This window comes from Mesocricetus auratus, unplaced genomic scaffold (assembly GCF_017639785.1).
Source record: "Mesocricetus auratus isolate SY011 unplaced genomic scaffold, BCM_Maur_2.0 Super-Scaffold_6730, whole genome shotgun sequence".
NCBI lineage: Eukaryota > Metazoa > Chordata > Mammalia > Rodentia > Cricetidae > Mesocricetus > Mesocricetus auratus.
The window spans coordinates 25501498-25521829 of NW_024429184.1; the positions used below are offsets into that span (position 1 = coordinate 25501498).

Sequence of the window (20332 nt, forward strand, 5' to 3'; positions counted from 1 at the left end):
GGTCCACCTACCGATCAATCCATAATCTATCTATATAACAATAATAAACAGGAAAAGAGGCCATCAATCTGAGAGGGATTGGGGTAGGGGCATGAAAAAGGAAGGAAGGAGAGACAATGGAAGTGGTTGGAAAGAGGAACAGGAATTGAGGTAATCACATTTTAATTAAAATCTTACTTTTAAAAAGCATCTATTCATTTAATTTACAAAACAGCAGCCCTGCTACTCGCCACAAAATTCAAACCTTCAAGAGAGACCTAAATGTCTCATTGCTAACAAGGAGTTTACCATTTCACATAGTAATGAACAGATTTGAGGCAAATGTTACATACCTTTCTACCTCCATAAAGCCCTGGGGGATTCTGGGTGGCAAAAAGCATGAATCGAGGATGCGCCCTAACAACTTCCTGTGTTTCTGTTATGAGCAATTCACGGTTATCATCCAACAGTCTGTTGAGTGCCTCTAAGACATCAGTAGGTGCCAAGTTTAATTCATCCAAGACAATCCAATAGCCTTTTCTCATAGCATCAATGAGAACCCCTAGGAGGAAAGGACAAGGATTAAAGTGTGTATGTACAACCATAGGTCCTTCACAACCATTACAACTCTGAGGTCTCTGCAGCCAGTCGTGACCCTTTAACAATCTGTGATACTATTGTTCCAAGAAACATTGACATGGTTTCTTCCTAACCACAGGAGGAGCCAGAGCTGTTAAATTTTCTCCCTAACATATAATTTTACTAAATCAACAAATTCTCATTACCTATTCCAAAACTCCCATTTTACCATATTCTTTGAATCACTACACTTTAATTGCCTTTTTCAAAATTTGACCCAATGCAGAAATTCTACTGCCCTAGGAATTAGCCTTAACTATCTGCTATTATAATATAGCTCATTAGCTTCAATTAGAAGGGATTATAAAAATAAGAAACAGCTCCAAAAGCATGAAAACTTAAACCAAGGGATGAAGTAATTAATAACACTACCTTCATTGAAGACAAGCTTCCCAGAGGTGTCCGATGTGTAACAACCAATGTACTCTTGAATATCTGTGTGCTCATGGTTGTTGATACGCACACAGTGGTTCCCAGTAGCTGCAGCCAGCCACCTTATCAGACTTGTTTTACCAACTGATGTTTCACCCTGTATCAGTACTGGATAGGTTCTGTAAAACATTAGTCAACAAGGGGACGGGGAGAGGAAGCTAAAAAGGCTGCTTTTAGATACCCACGCACTGCATGCACTGAGAAGGTTCTGTGATTGTTTTGTTGTTGCTATTGCTTTGACAGAGTAAATACCAGCAAAGATGTCAAAGTTTGGAAAGCAGGCTAAGTAAACACTGTGTCTCTTGTAGGACCATCCCAGCAGCAGGAATGAAAATCCACACATACCCTGCAGAGACCACACGGACTATATCTCTCAGGTTCAGTTTAACAGAAGATGTCAGAACATATGTTTCATCTATTGTAGGCTCCTTGTCTCCAACTGAAATCCAGTAGCCTTCAACCTGGATAAGTCGGCCACCTTTGGGCTCTGGAATAGGCTAAAAAGACAAAAGACTTTGAGAAATGGCCACAGTCCCACGTCAACATCGGCATTCTTTCAGAGGGGAGTCAGTCCTTCCTTACTGAGGACATTACTTTGCTCTGGGTGCTTCCAACAGTAAAACCATGAGCTAAACATAAACACAAAATTACTTCCAAGAATGAGAGAGAACAATTATTGGTTTTAAAATTAGTTAAGAGTAGGAAGGTTTATTAAAGAATCAAAATAATTTTTCACATGTGGTTCTTACCTAGGAAAATGCTCATTGTTTTTTTTTTTAAATCAAAAATATCTATCTTTACCTCAAAACTGGACCAGTACTGTAGTGTTGTAATGAGACACGAGGGAAGAGGCTTCATACTATTATATTCTGGATCACCCGGAGGACACAACACTGACCCTCCATAGAAACTGGCCCTTTATGGGTATGCTGGCTACTTTTTTGTTTGTTCTGAGAGGAAGGTATTTCAATTCAGACCATGGTACATTTTACTTAATGACTGATATGAGAGGGCCTAGGCCATTGTGAGTGATGCCATCCACAGGCTGGTGATCCTGGATGGTATAGAAAAGCAGGCTGACAAAGCCATGAAGAGGAAGCCAGTAAGCAGCCTCCTCCATGGTCACTGAATGCTTCAATTATAAAACATAAGTTGAAATAAACTTTTCTTCCCCAATTTGCTTTGGTCATAGTGTTTACCATCATAATCCTATAACCCTAACCCTAACCCTGCAGATCAGCACTATACCTGTCTGCTTCCCACAATTACCATGGACTAACTCTAAGATGCAGTAAGACTCCAAGTAAATGTTTACTTTTATAAGAGTGCCCTTGGTCATGGTTTCTTTTCACAACAATAGAGCAGCAACTAAGACAAACCCCAATGACTAACTGGCAATTAAAAAAAATTTAAGATACAGGTAGGCTAAATAAAAAGGCAGCTGAGACATGACACAAGCCTGACAACTTAGTTCAATCTGCAGAACCTATGTAAAAAGTTAGACGTGGTGATGATCATCAGAAATGCTAGAACCCCTAGAGATGAAGCACACAGACCAGAGAACCAGCCAGGAGCTCACAGCCAACTAGCCTGGAATACCCAACACAGAAGCAGAAACAGAGACACCCTGACTCAGCTTTGGACAAGAAGGCCAAGCGCTGAAAGTTCTCCTCTGAACTCTACATACACACTGTGGGTGCTGTGTGCCCACACTCGCACACAACTCATTAGTTGGTACACAATAATTGGTGCTTTTTGTTTTTGTTTTTTGGAGACAGGTTGCTTTGGAGCCTGATCTGGAAGTAGCTCTATAGAGCAGGGTGGCCTCGAACTCAGCCTCCTGAGTGTTGGGTGGGATTAAAGGTGTGTGCCCACCCACACCCGACCAATTAGTTTTTGTTTTAAGGAAAGCTGGATATAGTGATATAGCTCAGGAGTAAAGTATTTGCCCACCATGGAAGAGACCCTAAGTTTGATTCCAGAAGTTTCCTGCCCCCAACCAGGAAAGGAACATAGTAATATACTTGTGCATCAGCCTCAGTTACACAAAGAGCTTGTGAGTAAACAAGTCTTATGACCTCAGTTTCTTCAAAGCATGGAATTGTTCCTAGAAAGTGTTTTCATGTTCCTCCCATATGTAGAGTATAGGAGAAGGTTTACTTAGGATTATTCATTACAACTGGCTATTGTTATTTGTTTATATGTCTCTATGGAAAACATGTTTTAAGCATGTGGCTTGCCTGTGTGATTGTACACTTTACTAAGTTGACTCCTCTTAATCCTCTGAGTATAAACTGAATAAAGTTGGCTACTGCGTGAGATTTCGTCCACCTCATTTTTAGGCTCCATTCTCCAGGTCCCACTGCCTCTGGAATGGTGACAATAAACATCTATAATATTTTTAAGTTTTTTGCTACAATGGACCGGAGAGATGGCTCGGGGATTAAGAGCACTGGTTTCTCTTCCAGGACCCAGGTTCAATTCTTAATACCTAACATGATAGCTCAGAGCCAAAACTAATTCCACTTCTAGGGGATCCAATGCCTTCTTCTGGCATTGACATACTAAGAACACAAGTGGTCCATAGACATATATGCAGGCAAAACACCAACAAATGGAATGGGAAAAACAAAAAGAGAAAGGAAGGTCTTCCTCAAATACCTAAAATGTGGTAATTAAACTTTGCTTCTAGATTAAACAAGGTGAACACCAAAGAACACACCTGTTTCAGCAGACTTTTGACATTGCCAGAGATAATGTACTGACAGATGAGCTTCTGAACCACTGGGTGGGATGCCCTGTCGAGCTGTGTTAAGAAACCCAAACAAAAGCCCTAGAGAGAAAACACAGATAAATATAATACATTTTTGGGAATAAAATTTAATCTCCTGGGGTGCTACATTCTAGAACAATCTTCTTCTTCTTTTTTTTTTTGTTTGTTTGTTTGTTTTTTGAGGACAGTGTTTCTCTGTGTAGCCCTGGCTGTCCTCGAACTCAAGACATCTGCCAGTCTCTGTAAGATTAAAGGCATGTGTCAGCACCATCTTGTTCTACTGTGGTAGAAAAAAAAAGCAGGGTAGTTCTTGTCCAGAATCTTACAGACAAAATGGACTGGCAAGCCCTAGCAGACGTGGCATTTGCATCCCTCCTCCCTCCCATTTATGGTGAGCCGATCCACCCAGCCCCTGAATCAGACAGACAGTAGAAACACCTCATAGAGTGAGCGCTGGATGCTGCCACATGGGTTGGAAGCTGCAAACCGTAAAGCCCTGCAGAGGGTCCGAAGGCTGTAGTGAGGTCTGTGGCTGGTTCCATCCACCAATTTGGTCCCAGACTCCTTCCGCAAAGCAGTGTAGAAGCTACAGAGAGGATGAAGTGAAGGCAGTTTTATTAAATAGTAATGATTCTCCTGCTGTTTCTAACTTTCTACTGAAACTGGAAAGGCTATCGTCTTTCCTTTTTCCTTTAGTTTTTCGAGGTGCAGTCTCATGGTATAGCTCAAACTGTCCTGGAACTCACTCTGTAGACCAAGCTGCCCTGGAACTCAGCAATCTGCCTGCCTCTGCCACTACCAGCACTGCCCAGCATCAAAAAGGCTATTTTCATAAAACAGAAATGCAACACCTTGGAGCATGCATCAAAATATCTAAGCCTGTACAAATCTATTTTTCACATAACCTGAATGTCTTTGAAAATTTAGGAAATGGAAGGTGATATTTCATTAGCCAAAGGAAGCAATGGAGAAGAGCCAGGAACTTGTGCATTGTAAGCAGAGTAACAAGTGAGAGGCTTAGCAAGAAAAGGCTGATTCATATGCTGTGTTTCAGAGCAGGCTCTACCCGAGGGGCAATGAAGGCCTACACATGGTAAAAAGAATTTGTGAGGTTTCAAAGAATACAGCTGTCTACCTTTACTAATGTGAAACTGTTATGGAGCAGGGAGATACGATGATAGAAGACTGAAATAAGAACTCTACACTGCAAAGTTTTAGGATTCGTACCAACTGAATGTGCAAAAGAAACCAAACATGAAAACGGATAAAATCCAAGTCCTATGACTTGACACATTTAGTGCAACTCTAGAGTTTCATGTGGCAATGTCTGTCTCACTTTTAAGTCTTTTTGCCTTATTTATTAAAGCTCTCAGTTATTACTTGCAGCTATAGAAAGAAATTCCATAAAATGGAGCTTCTTTAGTCTTTTTTTTTTTCTTTTTAATGAGGGTGATTCCATATGGGGTGGTCATGGGCAATGTTGCCACTGCTCCCTCAAGAATGGGCACACGTCAACATGGATAGCAGCCTTTCACCTGGCTCGTGCTGCCACTGAGGGCCATGTCTGCATCCTTGTCCTTCTGTGGCCCATGTTAGAACTGAAGGACACTCAGATGACCATGGTCTGTGCTGATGCTGGGGGACATAGTGATCTGAATGTCTCCTGCTGCCCGCCCCCTAAGGCTATGGTGATGTCCCATTTGGTGCTGCCACAGAGTGCCACATCTGGATTTGTGGGCTTACTGTAGCCAAGTCTATGTTGGTATCTGTGTATCAAAGGCTGGGCCGATAACCATGATCTATGTCTCAACCTGAAGCCATTGAAGAAATCTCTTAAACACTGAGAGAATGCTGAAGTGTCCCTCTCTACAATAGAAGGGTTCCAGCAGGGGTGTGGAAGGGGAAGGACTCAGTTCTATTTAAGGTGCATGGCACTGAGAGTGTGACCACATATGTAGTATTTATATATGTATACATAATATATGTATTTACTTTTTCTGGCAGGGAAGACAAAAGGGTGGGTATGGGTAAATAGGGAAAGGACTGAGAATCAAGTGTGGTAGGGCTGTATGATGTGAAATCCTCCAAGAATCAATAAAAAAACTATTATGTTGGAAAATAAAAAAGAAACAAGTATAGTAGCTAGGAGCAGTGGCACTCCCAGAACTCAGGAGGCTGAGGACATGCAGGGCTACAGAGCACCTGCTTAGCATATACAAGGTCCTGGGTTTCATACACACCACCAGAGGTTCAGGGTGGGGTAGAGAACAAGCTATAAAACACTAAGTGAAAAGCTCATATCCTATTTCAACCCTTCCCATGTTCTATTCCCTTCAAGAGGAATGTGGTTTACTCAACAGTTTCTAGCTTTCTCAGACATCACAGTAACTCAGGCTGCCTGCACAAAATGTGGTCTTTTCAGATCGTTTCAAATCCGAGAAAGACACTCGAAGCACCAACCCACAGACGTCTCATGTTAAACAGAAATCAATTTACAGTAACAAAATTACTCCTGGCTTCCATCCAGCTACTACAAAAATCTTAAGTAGGAAAAAAACACAGAGAAAGATAAAAGACAATCAATTTACTATTTAGGAATTCAAATACTAAGCTGTAAATATACAGAAGTAAACAAGAGAACAGCACCTGTTAATTTTCATAGGTGGAATAAGTAGTTTCTTAAGGAAAACCTAAGGGAATTCATATTAAGGTTTCAATTTCAAAGCAAATCCTTCTACCAGTTTTCTCTACATAGAAGCAAATCATAAAAACATGTGTGTCTGCATGGAATGGAATTTTATGCTCCAAAGAAATCATGTAAAGACAAGCAGAAGAGAACCTACTTTACAATTCCTTGCACAGTGTTCTTGCTCACATTCAGCCCTTTCAGATAATCCACAATAAGAATTTGTAAGTCTTCTTTACTTTCTAATTCTTCTACATAAAGTTCTGTGAACCTGTAAGAAAATTATTAATTGTTCATTAGAAATTATTATGTTCCATGTCATTCTCTAAGGCAGTGGTTCTTAACCTGTGGTTATGATTCCTTTCACAGGGGAGCCTAACTATCAGAAAACACATATTTATATTACAATTCATAGCAGTAGAAAAATTAGTTATGAAGTAGCAACAAAATTAATTTTATGGCTAAGATCTCTAGAACATGAGGAACTGTATTAAAGGGTTGAACCATCAGGAAGGTGGAGAAACACTCACTGTTTTAGGGTGTAGACTGGTGAGTCTCCTCTGTGGTCAACCGTTAGTCAGACTTTCAGCGGGACCCTTCCATATCACATCTAACAGCTCCACCTACTCAGACCCACCCCCACAGCACAGGATTGTACCACCAAGCAAGCACACCTTGTAACCAGCCTAGTGCCCTGTATCCACCTGATTTCATTCTTTCTAAGCCATTTCTGAGCTCTCTTCTGTTCATATCAGACACAGAACTAATGAAAAAAGTTCACATGCTTAGATCTCATCACAACAATACCAATAATATGAGACATCATGTCAGTATCTAATCTCCAAAGCCTACCGGTCTTGTAGAGATGAAATCCAGGAGACAGAATTTAAAAGAACAATAATAAACTTGATCAAAGAATTCAAGAGTTTAAAGAAGAAACAGTTCTATGTAGTTACAGAGAAAGACTATAAGAAGAAGAAAGACCTTCAGCCACAAACACAGAAACGTAAGGCTGACTAAAATATAGGACTTGACAACATAGGACTTGTGAATGAAATTCAATCAGGAGATAGAAAAACAACAGCCACCTAGAAACCTAGAAGTCTGGCAAGTAGAATGAATCAAGCTGATCACCTATCATCAGGACTAGAAGATGAAGATCGAGACCAAAATAAGCAAGGAATAGGAAACATTTAAGAACATAGAAAAAGGAACACACACGAAATGGGGAATACCATGAAAAACAAACCTTGGAATTAACTGTAAGCATAGATGAGAGAGAAGAATCCCAAATTTTCAAGAAGATAATTGAAGAAAATATACCTAAACTTAAGAAAGATATACCTATACATAGAACACCAAACTGGAAAATATAAGGCTGGAAAAGAAAATTCCCCTGGCATATCATATTTAAAATACTGAACATATGTAACAAATAAACAGCACTGAAAGCTTCAGGAGAAAAAATGAAAGTCAAGTTATTTATAAACGAAACCCCAACATAATAACAGCTGATTTTTCAATGGCATCTTTGAAAGACAGCAATACATTCCAAGTCCTAAGGACTATGATAGCTAAACTAGAGTAATATACCCAGCAAAACTACCTGCCATAATCGAAGGAGAAAGAAAAACATCGATACAGGCTGTGGTGGCACACACCTATAATCCCAGAACTAGGAAGTAGAGGCAGTTAGATCTCTGTGAGTTCGAGGGCAGCCTAGCCTACAAGGCGAACACCAGGACTACACAGAGAAACCCTGTCTCATAAAAAAAAAAAAAAAAAAAAAAAGACCAAACAAACAAAACCAAACCTTACAATCAAAAAAAGAAAATACAGAAGCAATGTTTTGAGCTGATGAGAGGAATGAGCATAGCAGAGGGATTGTGAAAATAAATAGGAAACACAAAATACCACTGTGAATGCAAACAGCACCTCCCAATTGTACAAACATGGTAGCCACAATTTATATGATCATTTCAATAGTAATGTCAATGGTCTCAATTTTCCATCCAAAAGATACAGGCAGACTGAATGTGTCTGTTGTCTGTAAGAAACACATCTTAGTTTTAAAGATAGGTGGTGCCCTTAGAGTAAGAGGATGGACAAAAGTGCTCCAGCCACAGTAGATTGAGCTGGCTTTCTAAAAAAATTGCATTCATTTGTGATATGTGCATGATATGTGGACAAGCACATCACATTGCTTTTATGGGGGTCAGAGGACAACTTGCAGGAGTTAGGTCTCTCCTAACATGTAGTTTCTGGGGACTAAACCCAGGTTCTCAACCTTGGAAGCAAGCACCTTCACTCTTAAAGCCATCTTGCCCGCTCTAGTTGACTTTAGTGACTGTTTCCAAACTTGAAACAATCTTTTTATTTTAAAGGGTTTTTCTGTACCTCTGTAGCCTGTCGTGTCCTGGAACTTGCTCTGTAGACCAGGCTGGCCTCGAACTCACAGAGATCCACTTGCCTCTTCCTCCAAGTGTTGGGATTAAATGTGTGAGCTACCACCACTCAGCCTAACAGTAAATCTTACTCTTCAATGTTGCATATATAAAAAGCCAAAACTAAGCACTTAAAAATATTATGTTCTACAAATGAAATTTCCCTAATAGCTAGGAGATGAATTGTGTTCAATAATACCTTTTTAGGATCATACTAACAAAGAACTAGGTAGAAAACCTAGGATCAACCCACAGAAGCGTCATAAATAATGAACAATAATAGAGAACGACTCTCTTATATTCTAGACTCTCTGACATGCCCACAAGCTATAGAACAGAGAAGTAACAAATAAGGAAATCAAGAAATCAAGGTTCCTCTTTCAAGAGATCAATGAATTACAACCACTGCTTAAGTTCAGTTGTGCTAATATTATCAAAAAAGAAAACAAAATCTATACCTATTTCTTATTCCTGGAGGGAGATTTCTTTTGCCCACATCAGTAGCAGGATTCATGCATGCAAATAAACGAAAATCAGGGTGTCGAACCAGTGGCTCTGTTAAAGAGAAAATTAGAAAATTTCAACAGCTTTTAACATTCAAGTGATCTGCCACAGTACTCCAGGTAAGTGCACAGAGCCCAAGGTCTAACCACATTGGTGCTATCTGTTCCCGACCATCCTTTTCTGAATTAAGGTCACCTTGTCAGCAGACAGATAGCACAGGAGCACAGCGCTGCGCTCGCTCTCTCTCTCTCTCTCTCTCTCTCTCTCTCTCTCTCTCTCTCTCTCTCTCTCTCTCTCTCTCTCTCTCAGCTCAATCTCACATTCAAGTCTTCTTGGTGTATCTGTTTACTTTTGATTATTTTTTTATTACCTAAAACTTATGTGTGTATTTATTTGGACAGTGCCTGTATATCAACAACTTAAATACCTTATTCTTCTTTGCATACCCCACAGCACCTAATAAAAGTTCAATATACTTCCATAGGAAACTATTACCTAATAATAAATCCTATATGTCTAGCCAAAAGAATCTCACTTTTAACTGACAAAAGACTCAGTGCCAAGTCAAACCCCAAGGGGATTAAATGCTACCTGTGTCTCCTCGATCAAGCAAAACCAGAGAGCCAGAAGATCCTTCAAGTAAACCACTTAGACATTCCAGTGTTTCAGGAGCAGCTAGATTAATCTCATCTAGTAAGATCCATTCTCCTTTCTTTATAGCCTGAGCTAAGGTACCCTGGAAGATAGCATAGTTCAAATAGAGGCAGTTAGCAAAAGCAGTTACACAAGCTAGGTTAAGAACAGAGGCAAGTGCATATTTTTCCCACTAATGAACCTATACTTTAAAATGACAAATGTGGACAGGCGTTGGTGGCACACGCCTTTAATCCTAGCTGTAGCTTTGTTGCCTGGTTCCATCATACAAAGATGAAGTAACAGAGTACACGCTCCTCAATTAGATATTCCTTAAACACTGGGAAGAACACTGCTTCACCTTGTAATTTCTGTCTTAAATAGCAGGTACAACACAAAGACAATACAAATAATAACCCTCCACAGATTTTATTCTCCATCAGAACAATACCCATTCACCTAAATAATAAGTAAAATACCTCCACAAATGCAAACAAAAGGGCACTTTCTGTCATTTTCATTTGTTGCTGGGCGTGGTTGAGTCTAAGGCCAAAGGCCTCCCATTTCTCCTTTAGAAGTGGTCCTAGGGAGAAACAGAAAAGACCTCCTTAAATTTTAAAATGCTATGGTTTGAATATGAAATGTCCCCCAAAGGCACATGTTTTTAATGCATGCTCCATATCTAAAACCACCCTTTCTTTAAATTAAGATTCATATGTGCTATTTTTAAGAGTCTCTCTCTCTCTCTCTCTCTCTCTCTCTCTCTCTCTCTCTCTCTCTCTCTCTGCTGTGTGTGTGTGTGTGTGTGTGTGTGTGTGTGTGTGTGTGTGTGTGTGTGTGTGTGTGTGTGCTGCTCTATTTTGAGGGTCACTCAGATGTGACCAAGTATCACCTTATTCTCTTACTGCTACAGATGGGACAGTCCTGCTTGCTGCCATGCTCCTCATCAAAATGGACTGGAATTAAATTTAAATAAAGTTGTCATGTATTTTGAGTGAGTGATACAAAAGTATGTAAACATGCTGTATAAAAATATAATACAACTTTCAAACACAAAACCATAAAACTTGTGAAACACAAGAGTGTTAAACATCATAGACAAAGTAAGGGACGAAACCCAAATTCTTACAAATGCTAACCTCATGGTAGTCATCATTAGCTCTCTTGTACCCTGTAATTCATTTCCCCTTGCAAGAACCTTTGAAGTAGTTGATGATTTTACCGCTTCATCGGTGAGGAAGCAAAGTGAAGACCATTAAGCTACCAAAAGCTTGTTTACCATGGAAGCCAGCTCTTTCTCAGAAAATATGTCATTGTGATTACTAGGCAGTACTTGTACACCAGCACCATCTAGCTGCATTAAAAGAACCATGTCCACAAGCACGCAACAGGAAGTCACCTTTGCATGAAGATACACAAAGTTTCACTTCTCTCTTTTTTACCGAATTCTTCTTTTACACCTGCTAAGTGAGCCCAGTGTCACGCCTTTCACATTCTTACCTGACTGGCTCTCCCTTCCTTCCTTGGCAGTAGCTGACTTTTGTACGTGTTGCATTAGTCTGAGGAGATCATGCCATCGTTTCTGCCTGTAGCAGGTCTGAATGTGTCCCAAAAAGGTAAAGTTTTGTTTTTTGGAAAACGTCTGGACAAACAGCTCCTCAAATGCCTCTCGTAAGGGCAGCCAAATAAGCTTATGGTCTACAGGCTTGAACCTAAAAATAAACAAACAAACAAACAAATATATAAGTGAATAAATAAGGGTAAATGTGATTCACAAATTCTTGAAGCAGAACTAGGAGACACAATGAAGATTAATCAAAACCAACTATGACTAACTATATAACACTGAGAATCTCCTAAGGTTTCAGCTGTGATCTATTTTCTTAAGTCAAGGGTTTTAATAATGAAAACTAACTACTTTAATCAACAGCACTATGAAAAGTTTGAAATTTACTACTTATTTTACTACTAGTCACATTTAAACGAACACATATGGAACTTGGTGACAAACCATGTTTCAGGAGGTTTTTATGGAGCTGGGCGGTGGTGGCGCACGCCTTTAATCCCAGCACTCAGGAGGCAGAGGCAGGAGGATCTCTGTGAGTTTGAGACCAGCCTGGTCTGCAAGAGCTAGTTCCAGGACAGCCTCCAAAGTCACAGAGAAACCCTGTCTCGAAAGAAAGAAAGAAAGAAAGAAAGAAAGAAAGAAAGAAAGAAAGAAAGAAAGAAAGAAAGAAAGAAAGAAAAGTTTTTATGGGAGGTAGATGTAAACCCTGAGACAAGTGCTGCTCTCGGTTTGAACAGAGAAAATTTTTGCCAGGAATGGTGGATAAAATAAAGGAACATCAGAGTTTTTCACTAATACATTGATAGGTATTTTTATACTTCGATTATTCAGTAAGATGTATAGAGCATCTTTCATTTGCTAGTCTCTGAATCAGCACTTATATAGCTCAATAACTTAATCAGAGAGCTAACACAGAAAAGATTCCTATAAACCATCAGACAGTGGTTCAGGTTGGGCTAGGACTGTATGGACTTATACTGACTGCAGCAAAGGAACAAGCAAGGAGGGTACTGGCACTATACACAGCAGTGATAAATGCCGTCCCAAAGAGGGGACATTTCAAAGAGAACTAGGAAGAGAACTAAGCAGGCATCTGAGAGAGGCAGAAGATGATACTCAAAAATAGTATATAACCAATACATGGCCTAGCCTAGTGCCTGAAAAAACAATTAAATCAACATAGCTTTCAACTGATTAAAACAGAAAGAGAAAGAGAAAACGAAAACGAAAACTGTGGCTGAATCTCGCCCAGCTCCACCAACAAGCACCGTGGACATGTTATTGGAGAGGTGCCAGAATTTGTTAAGAATACCCTGCAGGCAAAATACACCTTCCAAAGTGTTCTAAATGTTGCTTTGTTGTACAGGGTTGTTTTGGCTATCCTGGTTTCCTTGTTTTTCCATATATATTATACCAATATATTGAGCATACAGAATTTGAGGCAGTGCATCTTAAACCAGAGTTTTGTTCTGGTTCCAACTTGGTGAATAGAAGATATCGTTTTTCCTTGTTTAACATGCTACCCTCAGTTACAAAAGGAAAACATTACATTACATTACAACAAGAGAGCTAAACCCCCGAACAATAGGAAAAAGAACAAAACATCCTCCTTACAATGGCAGGCATAATGCTACCAATTCTTATAAGAGAAAAACTCAGGTCACATTCAATGATGCAAGATTAATGCGATTATCAGGAACACTCATAAATTGCAAATCATTGAAGACATATTTAAACAAAAACATTAAACAATTAGACATATTTAGATAAAAGTAGATAGTATTACAGAATTGCCTGGTTAAAAAGCAGGGTTAGACCTGTAAAAGCATCACATAAACCAAAGATTAAGACTCAAAAACTGCCTCCTGGTTCAACACAAGCATTGGGTGACATATACGTTTTGCTTTTTTTAAAAAACTTTCTGCATCAAGAGCATTGTTTTTGAGCCAGGCCTGGTGGCACATGCTTTTAATCTTAGCAGAGGCTGGTGGCTCTCTAAGCTCAAAGTAAGTCTGGTCTACATATTGAGTTATACTAGACTACAGCCAGACCCTGACTCAAAACAAAGCAAAACAAAACAACAAAAACAAAAGAGCAATAAATAACTACTTGCTTAGTATTATTTAATAAACATTCCTTTGAACACAAGGACCTCAAGTGTCATTTAAATTTAAAAGAGGGGCCTATGAGATGGTTCAGTGGGTAAAGGTGCTTGCTGTCAAACTTGACAACTTCAGCACTCAGAGAGTGAGAGAGAAAATAAACTGATGCAAACTGCCTTCATGTTGTGGCAGATATGCGCCTTCCTGCACACCCCAATAAACTAATCCAATTCCACATGTGTGCTATGGCACACACATGCCCTTAAATTCATACACAACAAATTATTCCAACACTGTGTTATACACTAGGCATAGTGGCATCTGTCTTTTGTACCTTTTTGTTATTGTTGTTTCGGTTTTTCGAGACAGGGTTTCTCTTCTGGAACTCGCTATATAGACCAGACTGGCCTAGAACTCAGAGATTTACCTGACTGCCTCCCAAGTGTTGGGATTAAAGGTGTGTGCCAACACTGCCCGGCTATACCTTTACTCTGGGCAAGCAGAAGAGTTAGAAAGAGGCCACCTTGGTCTATATAGCTAGTTCCAGACCAGTCATGACTATACAGTGAGGACATGTCTTAAAAACAAACTGTATTGCCAGGCATTGGTGGCCCACACCTTTAATCCTAGCACTCAGGAGGCAGAGGCAGGCAGATCTCTGTGAGTTCGAGGCCAGCCTGGTCTACAAAGCCAGTTCCAGGGCAGCCTCCAAAACAATACAGAGAAACCCTGTCTCGAAAAAATCAAAACAAAACAAAACAACTGTATTGTGATGGGGGAAGGAGCATAATCTCCAAGCAGGATAGCTCCAACTTTTGTAAGAAAACAGTATTTTCCAGCTCCAGCAGTAAAGACAACGTAGCATTTTAATAGTATTTGAACCACACTTACCCTCCAAGCAAGTCTGCAGTGTCACTTTGTTGATTCATATTGACAACTCTCAAATGGTGACCTTTAAGAAACAAAGGAAAAGAATTACTTCAAACAGTTAAAGGTGATGGTGCATGCCTTTAATCTCAGGCAGATCTCTGAGTTTCAGGCCTGCCTGGTCTACAAAGTGAGTTCCACATCAGCTGGAGCTACAAAGTGAGAATGTTTCAAAAAAACAAGGAAAAAAAAAAGCTTAATTGAAAATCACAATGCATTCCTTAAGAAGGCAGGGAAAGTTTCACAAATGCATTTTCTTTGGCCTTTCAATTAATTTTTAGAAGTCTTAGAATTCCGTATTAACTAAAAATTGTAACCAACAACAAGATCTTTGAGCTGTGTGGTGGTACTACAGGTCTTTGGTCCCAGAACTCCAGAGGCAGAGGCAGGTGAATCTCTGTTGAGTTCTGTGCCGGCGTGGTCTACATAGTGAGTTCAAGGACAGCCTGCTATCTCGAGAGCGCGCGCACACACACACACACACACACACACACACACACACACACACAAAGCAAACAAAGAAATCTTCCAATATACTGATGTCTATAAATAAGAAATAAATCAGTATCCAGAGTATCAAATGCTACTTGGTCACTAAAAGGAGCAAGACATTTTAAAAGGCTATCTAATAAACTTAATTACGCACAAACATAAACAAGTCTTGCCATCTACCTATGTTATCCAAAAAGGCAGAGGCAGAAGGATCAACAGGCTCATAAGCAGGAGGACAGGCTGGGCCAAACCACTAAAAATACGTAGGTATCAGAGTATAATTTGATTTATTTTGAAACAGTATATACATGTATGCTTGCCTGTGTTTGTGTGTATGTAAAGAAGTAGAGACAATAAAATAATTAAGATAAATTTTATCTGTAACAGTAGTTATTTTTAGGGAAACCAACTGTATGTGGAATAAGTCCACTTCAAACTTTAATATTCTTATATTTACTATTTAGAAGAAAACAACGACATAAAACCAGGCATGGTGTTACATTCATATAATCAAAGAACACAAACAGCTGAGGCAAACAGAGCCTAAGTCTGAGGACAGTCCTAGGCTCCAAGTTAGGGTAAATGCCCACCTCCTGACCCCCCAAGTCTCTCAGGTACCTGTGGCCCGAGCCAAGTGCTGCACAGCGGATGTTTTACCAGTTCCGGTCTCTCCCACTAACAATACAGGTTCCCCTTGACTGACACACACTGCAAGCTGCTCAAGGAGAACAGAGGATGGGCGGGTAGCAGCAAAAGTGTACTTCTCCCTAGTGGAAAAGGAAAAGGAAAAGGGGATTTTTATAAGCTAGCTGAGCCAGACAAGATAACCTGGGCAAAATAACAAAATGTTTTAGGGCAGCCCAGGCAATCTGAAAACACCCTACCTCACACTTAATGACCAGGAAGGTAGCTCAGTGGTACACCCCTTGCCTAACTTGTGCAAGGCCCAGCAGTGAAGTAAAGGAAGTAAAAGGGCAAAACAAATGTACAGGCTTCAAGCTTTTCTTAGTATTAGATATAAAAAACCAATCCAATGAAAAATGAGAAAATAACCCAGAGTAATTGTCTTCATATTGTAATATATTCTTAGAACATACCAACTACAAATTTACTCTACAGTAAACACTAAGCATTCATTCACTTTGTAAGCGTCACATATATAACGAGGTAACACCTGTGGTTAACATGCTACGTTCTGGACATCCAAGACATGAATCAAGTGGCATATCTGAACAAATCACTATCTACATTAGCCTTAATTCCTCATGTACATAGGAACTATAGAACGGCTCAGTGTGTAAAGCCATTTACTCTCCACAACGAAAGCCTCACAACCAGAGTTTGATCCCCTGAAACCACAAAAATGTGGAAGGAGAAGAAATGCAGCTGTCCTGTGACCTTTACATTGCATGCCATAGCACACAAAACCACATACATACATCACACAGATACACAACGCAAAAATGTATCTTGGAAGTAATACTACCTAATTACAACGTAGTCTCCCCCCAAAGTTCAGTCTAAACAGAATCTGTGACTATGATTTGTCTTGAGATGGAACACTGAAGATTTAATTAAACTAAGGTCATATTACATTGTGGGGGGCCTTCACTTCAATAGCTGCTGTGATTGACTACAATTCAAATAGCACAGTGTCAAAAACACATTTCCGATGCACATTATTTAGAATTTTATATGAGGGTTTACACAGCAGTACAGCCTGATATCCACTTGAGCTTAATCCCACTAAACAAATTGTAGTAAATCAGATAAAGGACTTTATCAGTTCCAAGCTGCTAACAGCTATTACCATCTAGTTCCCAGAACCTATTTGGGGAAATTACTATTGCTCAACATGATCTAACTGGAGCGATGTTTGCCCAGGCATGCTCTGTTAAGACACAAGCTGCAGGCTCATGAATTCCACTTACTTCTGTACGTGAACAGCTTCACTCTGTTTCCGCAAAAGCCGCACTCGACCTACTTGAACGTCTAACTCATTAATGACAATGTCTGGTTTATAAAGTTTACAGAAAAATTCAGCCTGTGGGAAAGAAAGATTTCAACCAAGTTAAAGACCTGACTACCGTTAAACATTTCCCTTAGCCAAAGTACCTCAATGCACCCTTCTTTTCAGCCCTTCACCATGAAAGCAGAATCTACTTCCAAGAAACCCAAGTTGGCATTGTATCAAGGGTTTCCTTCACTTTCCAAGTTTTCTTAAATGCTTATTTAAGCCCTGACTACAAATCCAAGAGGTGGTACCAAAGATAGCTGGTATGAGTTGTGAACTGGACTGAATTGCGCATTACTCAGAAGACAGTCTCTGGCCATGCCTACGAAGGATCGTCCTGGAGGTGTCACCTGATGTGGGAAGAGCCATCAGCCCACATCAGGTGACAGTCCTGGGCAGGGATGTTCTCTGGGTAGGTTCCCTGGACTGCATAACTGAAGGCAGCATGAAAGCATTCCTTGCTCTGTTTCTTGTAGGTGCACTCTGACAAGCTCCCTCAAGCTCCTGTCTGTCATTGTTCTTCCTTGAAGGGGCCCTCACCTGGAACTGACACCAAAATAAACCTTTCTCTTTTGAGTTGCGTTGTCAAGGGGCTGTATCATACAACAGGAAAGAAACTATAACAGTACCTTTCACTGACTCAAATAAGCCTTTGTCTAGATAAAGTGAACACATTGACATTTATAAAGAGCTTAGAGGGAAAACAAACCCATTCCTAACAAAATGAAAACTGCTCTTTCACTATGCTTCTGTTAGCTTTCCATGTCTAACATAGAGCAAGAATGCAAGGTCTGTCTGTGAGAAAAGTAGCTGCAGCAGAGGCTCCTAGAAGTCTACAGAATAGCTATTCATCGCTTAGCAGATTAAAGCTCAGGTTTGGGCCAAGAATAGGCAAAATGCTTAAAGGGAGCCCCTGTCTGCTGTCTGCCTGCCCCAATCAGTAGGAAACACTGACCCTTCTGACTCAATCATGGTGGCTTCATGCCCCTTGCTCACTAAGATGAACACACTTACCAGTCAAGTTCTTTTCAGGAGGCACTCCACATTCTGAGCCCAAACCACCTCAACTACTACAAAAGCTCAACACACTTCTTTTTATGCTGGTTTTGTTGTCTGTTTTTTTCAAGACAGGGTTTTTCTGTATAACAGCCCTGGCTGTCCTGGAACTAGTTTGGTAGACTAAGCTGGCCTTGAACTCACATAGATCTGCCTGCCTCTGCCTCCCAAGTGCTGGGATTAAAGGTGTGTGCCACTATGGCCCAGCTCAACAAACTTCTTTACTATTGCAATCACAGACATGATGTTTCAAGTAAGAATGTCTTGATTAATTCAAGAGATTTCTGCAGGCTTCAACGATACCAGTACCACTGCTCAGAGGCTCATCCCTTTAAAACTACATACATCTCCCCTCTGTACACCAAATCCAGGACCTCATAAATGTTAAGCACACATACTACCATTGGGTTACAATCTCAGGCAATCAAATACACATCTTGATGTGAAAACAAAAGGCAAGATATCGCCAATTTCAGTGTTGAACCTAACGAACCAGGTTAGTATCATTCATTGGAACTATTTTCATTTTTAAGGGAAAACAATAAGCTGGGGACAGTGGCACACATCTTTATTTCCAGCACTCTGGAGGTAGAGGCAGGCAGATCTGTGTGCTCCAGGCCAGAAAGAGCTACACAGTGAGGCACCACCTAAATAAATAAGTACATAATAGTAAAACAGTCCGAAAGAGAAATCTGTACAATGAAGCACAGACTAAAAAGACCATACCCTGAAAACAAAATGGTCGCTAAAACACCAGAGAACAATGTATCTATATTAACTGGGTAACAGGAGTGAACTCACTTTAAGAATGTACAACACCAGAGAATTACATTGGAAGCTTCCTATTCCTGACAGGTAGTAATGGACCATTAATGTCTAAAGAGGAGTCAACACTGACGAGGAACAAAGATCATCCAGCCGAGCAGCCTGCTCTTCTTTCATCATGTGGGAAAAGTAGTACCACATACCTTTTTCTTGGAAATGTTCAGTTTGCTTCCAATAATTTCTGCCATTTTCAGTTTTTTTGTCTGGTCAGAAAGCATGGCGGTGAAACAGTCCAGAGCCTATCAGAACAACCAAGGGAAATGTCAACTGATTTTAAGAGTAATACATTGGGCTAGGGAGATGGCTCAGTGGTCCTGCTCTAGCAGAAGACCAGAATTCATTCCCCAGAACTAATGTTGGACATTTCGTAACTGTCTGTTACTCCAGCACCAGAGAATCTGACGCCATCTTCTGGCCTTTGCGGGCACCTGCACTCATCCACGAACCCGCACAGACAAACTGACAGAGACACAGACACACACAATTAAAAAATCTTTTTACAAAGTAGTCCATTGATTAGAGCGAGTGAATTAGAGCATCATTTCATTAAGTGCTCACTGCTTCCTGATTGAGGGGGCAGTCAACAGCTCAAACGCTTGCCACCATTGACAGCAGGCCACCATGATGGAAGAAACCAGCATAAATACTCTCAACACATACTGCTTATTTACTAATGAAATACTTGTATAGATATGCCTATAGAAGCATATTTCACAACTGCCAAAATATAAAAGCATAAAGCCCCATTAACAGACTAATGAGTGAAATATCATATATCTAAACAACTGGACTATTATTCTGTCTAGAAAAGAATAAATGCTACAAGGATTAATCATGAAAATATGCAGAATGAAGCAACTAGATTCAAAAGGCAAGACCCTACCAATGTCAAGTGTAGGCTAAGCAAGTAGAAAGCAGCAGAAGCTAAATTAGTCCACTCCACGGTGTTCCAGAATAGGAAATAGAACAAAAAACTAAAGAGAGGGATGGAATTTTACAGGAGGTTATATATCAGTGATTTGTTTTTGCGTTATATTCTACTGGGGGGAAGGGTGGCACCTTACTGCTCTTGCAGAGAACCCAGCACTCATATGGTGGTTCTCAATTGACTGTAATCCCAATTCCTAGGGATCCAAAGTCCTATTTTCACTTCCACAGGCACCAGGCAGGCATGCAATACGCACACCCACACACACCAATTTTTACTTTCTACATCACATTCCGTAGCTCCCACATACTTCTCTAAACCAGAGATACAG

General features: G+C 40.2%; 1 protein-coding gene across 2 annotated transcripts in view; it reads right to left on the reverse strand.

The window, feature by feature from the left end:
• The window catches only part of Mdn1 (midasin AAA ATPase 1), a 132223-nt gene that overhangs the window by 89359 nt on the left and 22532 nt on the right, over window positions 1-20332 (reverse strand). For both annotated transcript variants that reach the window (XM_040740514.1, XM_040740510.1), the window contains exons 12-25: window positions 19217-19312; window positions 17110-17222; window positions 15797-15945; window positions 14651-14711; window positions 11591-11802; window positions 10570-10673; window positions 10049-10193; window positions 9412-9508; window positions 6667-6780; window positions 4262-4409; window positions 3773-3883; window positions 1396-1547; window positions 991-1169; window positions 333-541 (exon numbers count right to left, since the gene is read on the reverse strand). In XM_040740514.1, coding sequence (XP_040596448.1) covers window positions 333-541; window positions 991-1169; window positions 1396-1547; window positions 3773-3883; window positions 4262-4409; window positions 6667-6780; window positions 9412-9508; window positions 10049-10193; window positions 10570-10673; window positions 11591-11802; window positions 14651-14711; window positions 15797-15945; window positions 17110-17222; window positions 19217-19312 — 1890 coding nt within the window. The remainder of the gene's footprint in view (window positions 1-332; window positions 542-990; window positions 1170-1395; window positions 1548-3772; window positions 3884-4261; window positions 4410-6666; window positions 6781-9411; window positions 9509-10048; window positions 10194-10569; window positions 10674-11590; window positions 11803-14650; window positions 14712-15796; window positions 15946-17109; window positions 17223-19216; window positions 19313-20332) is intronic.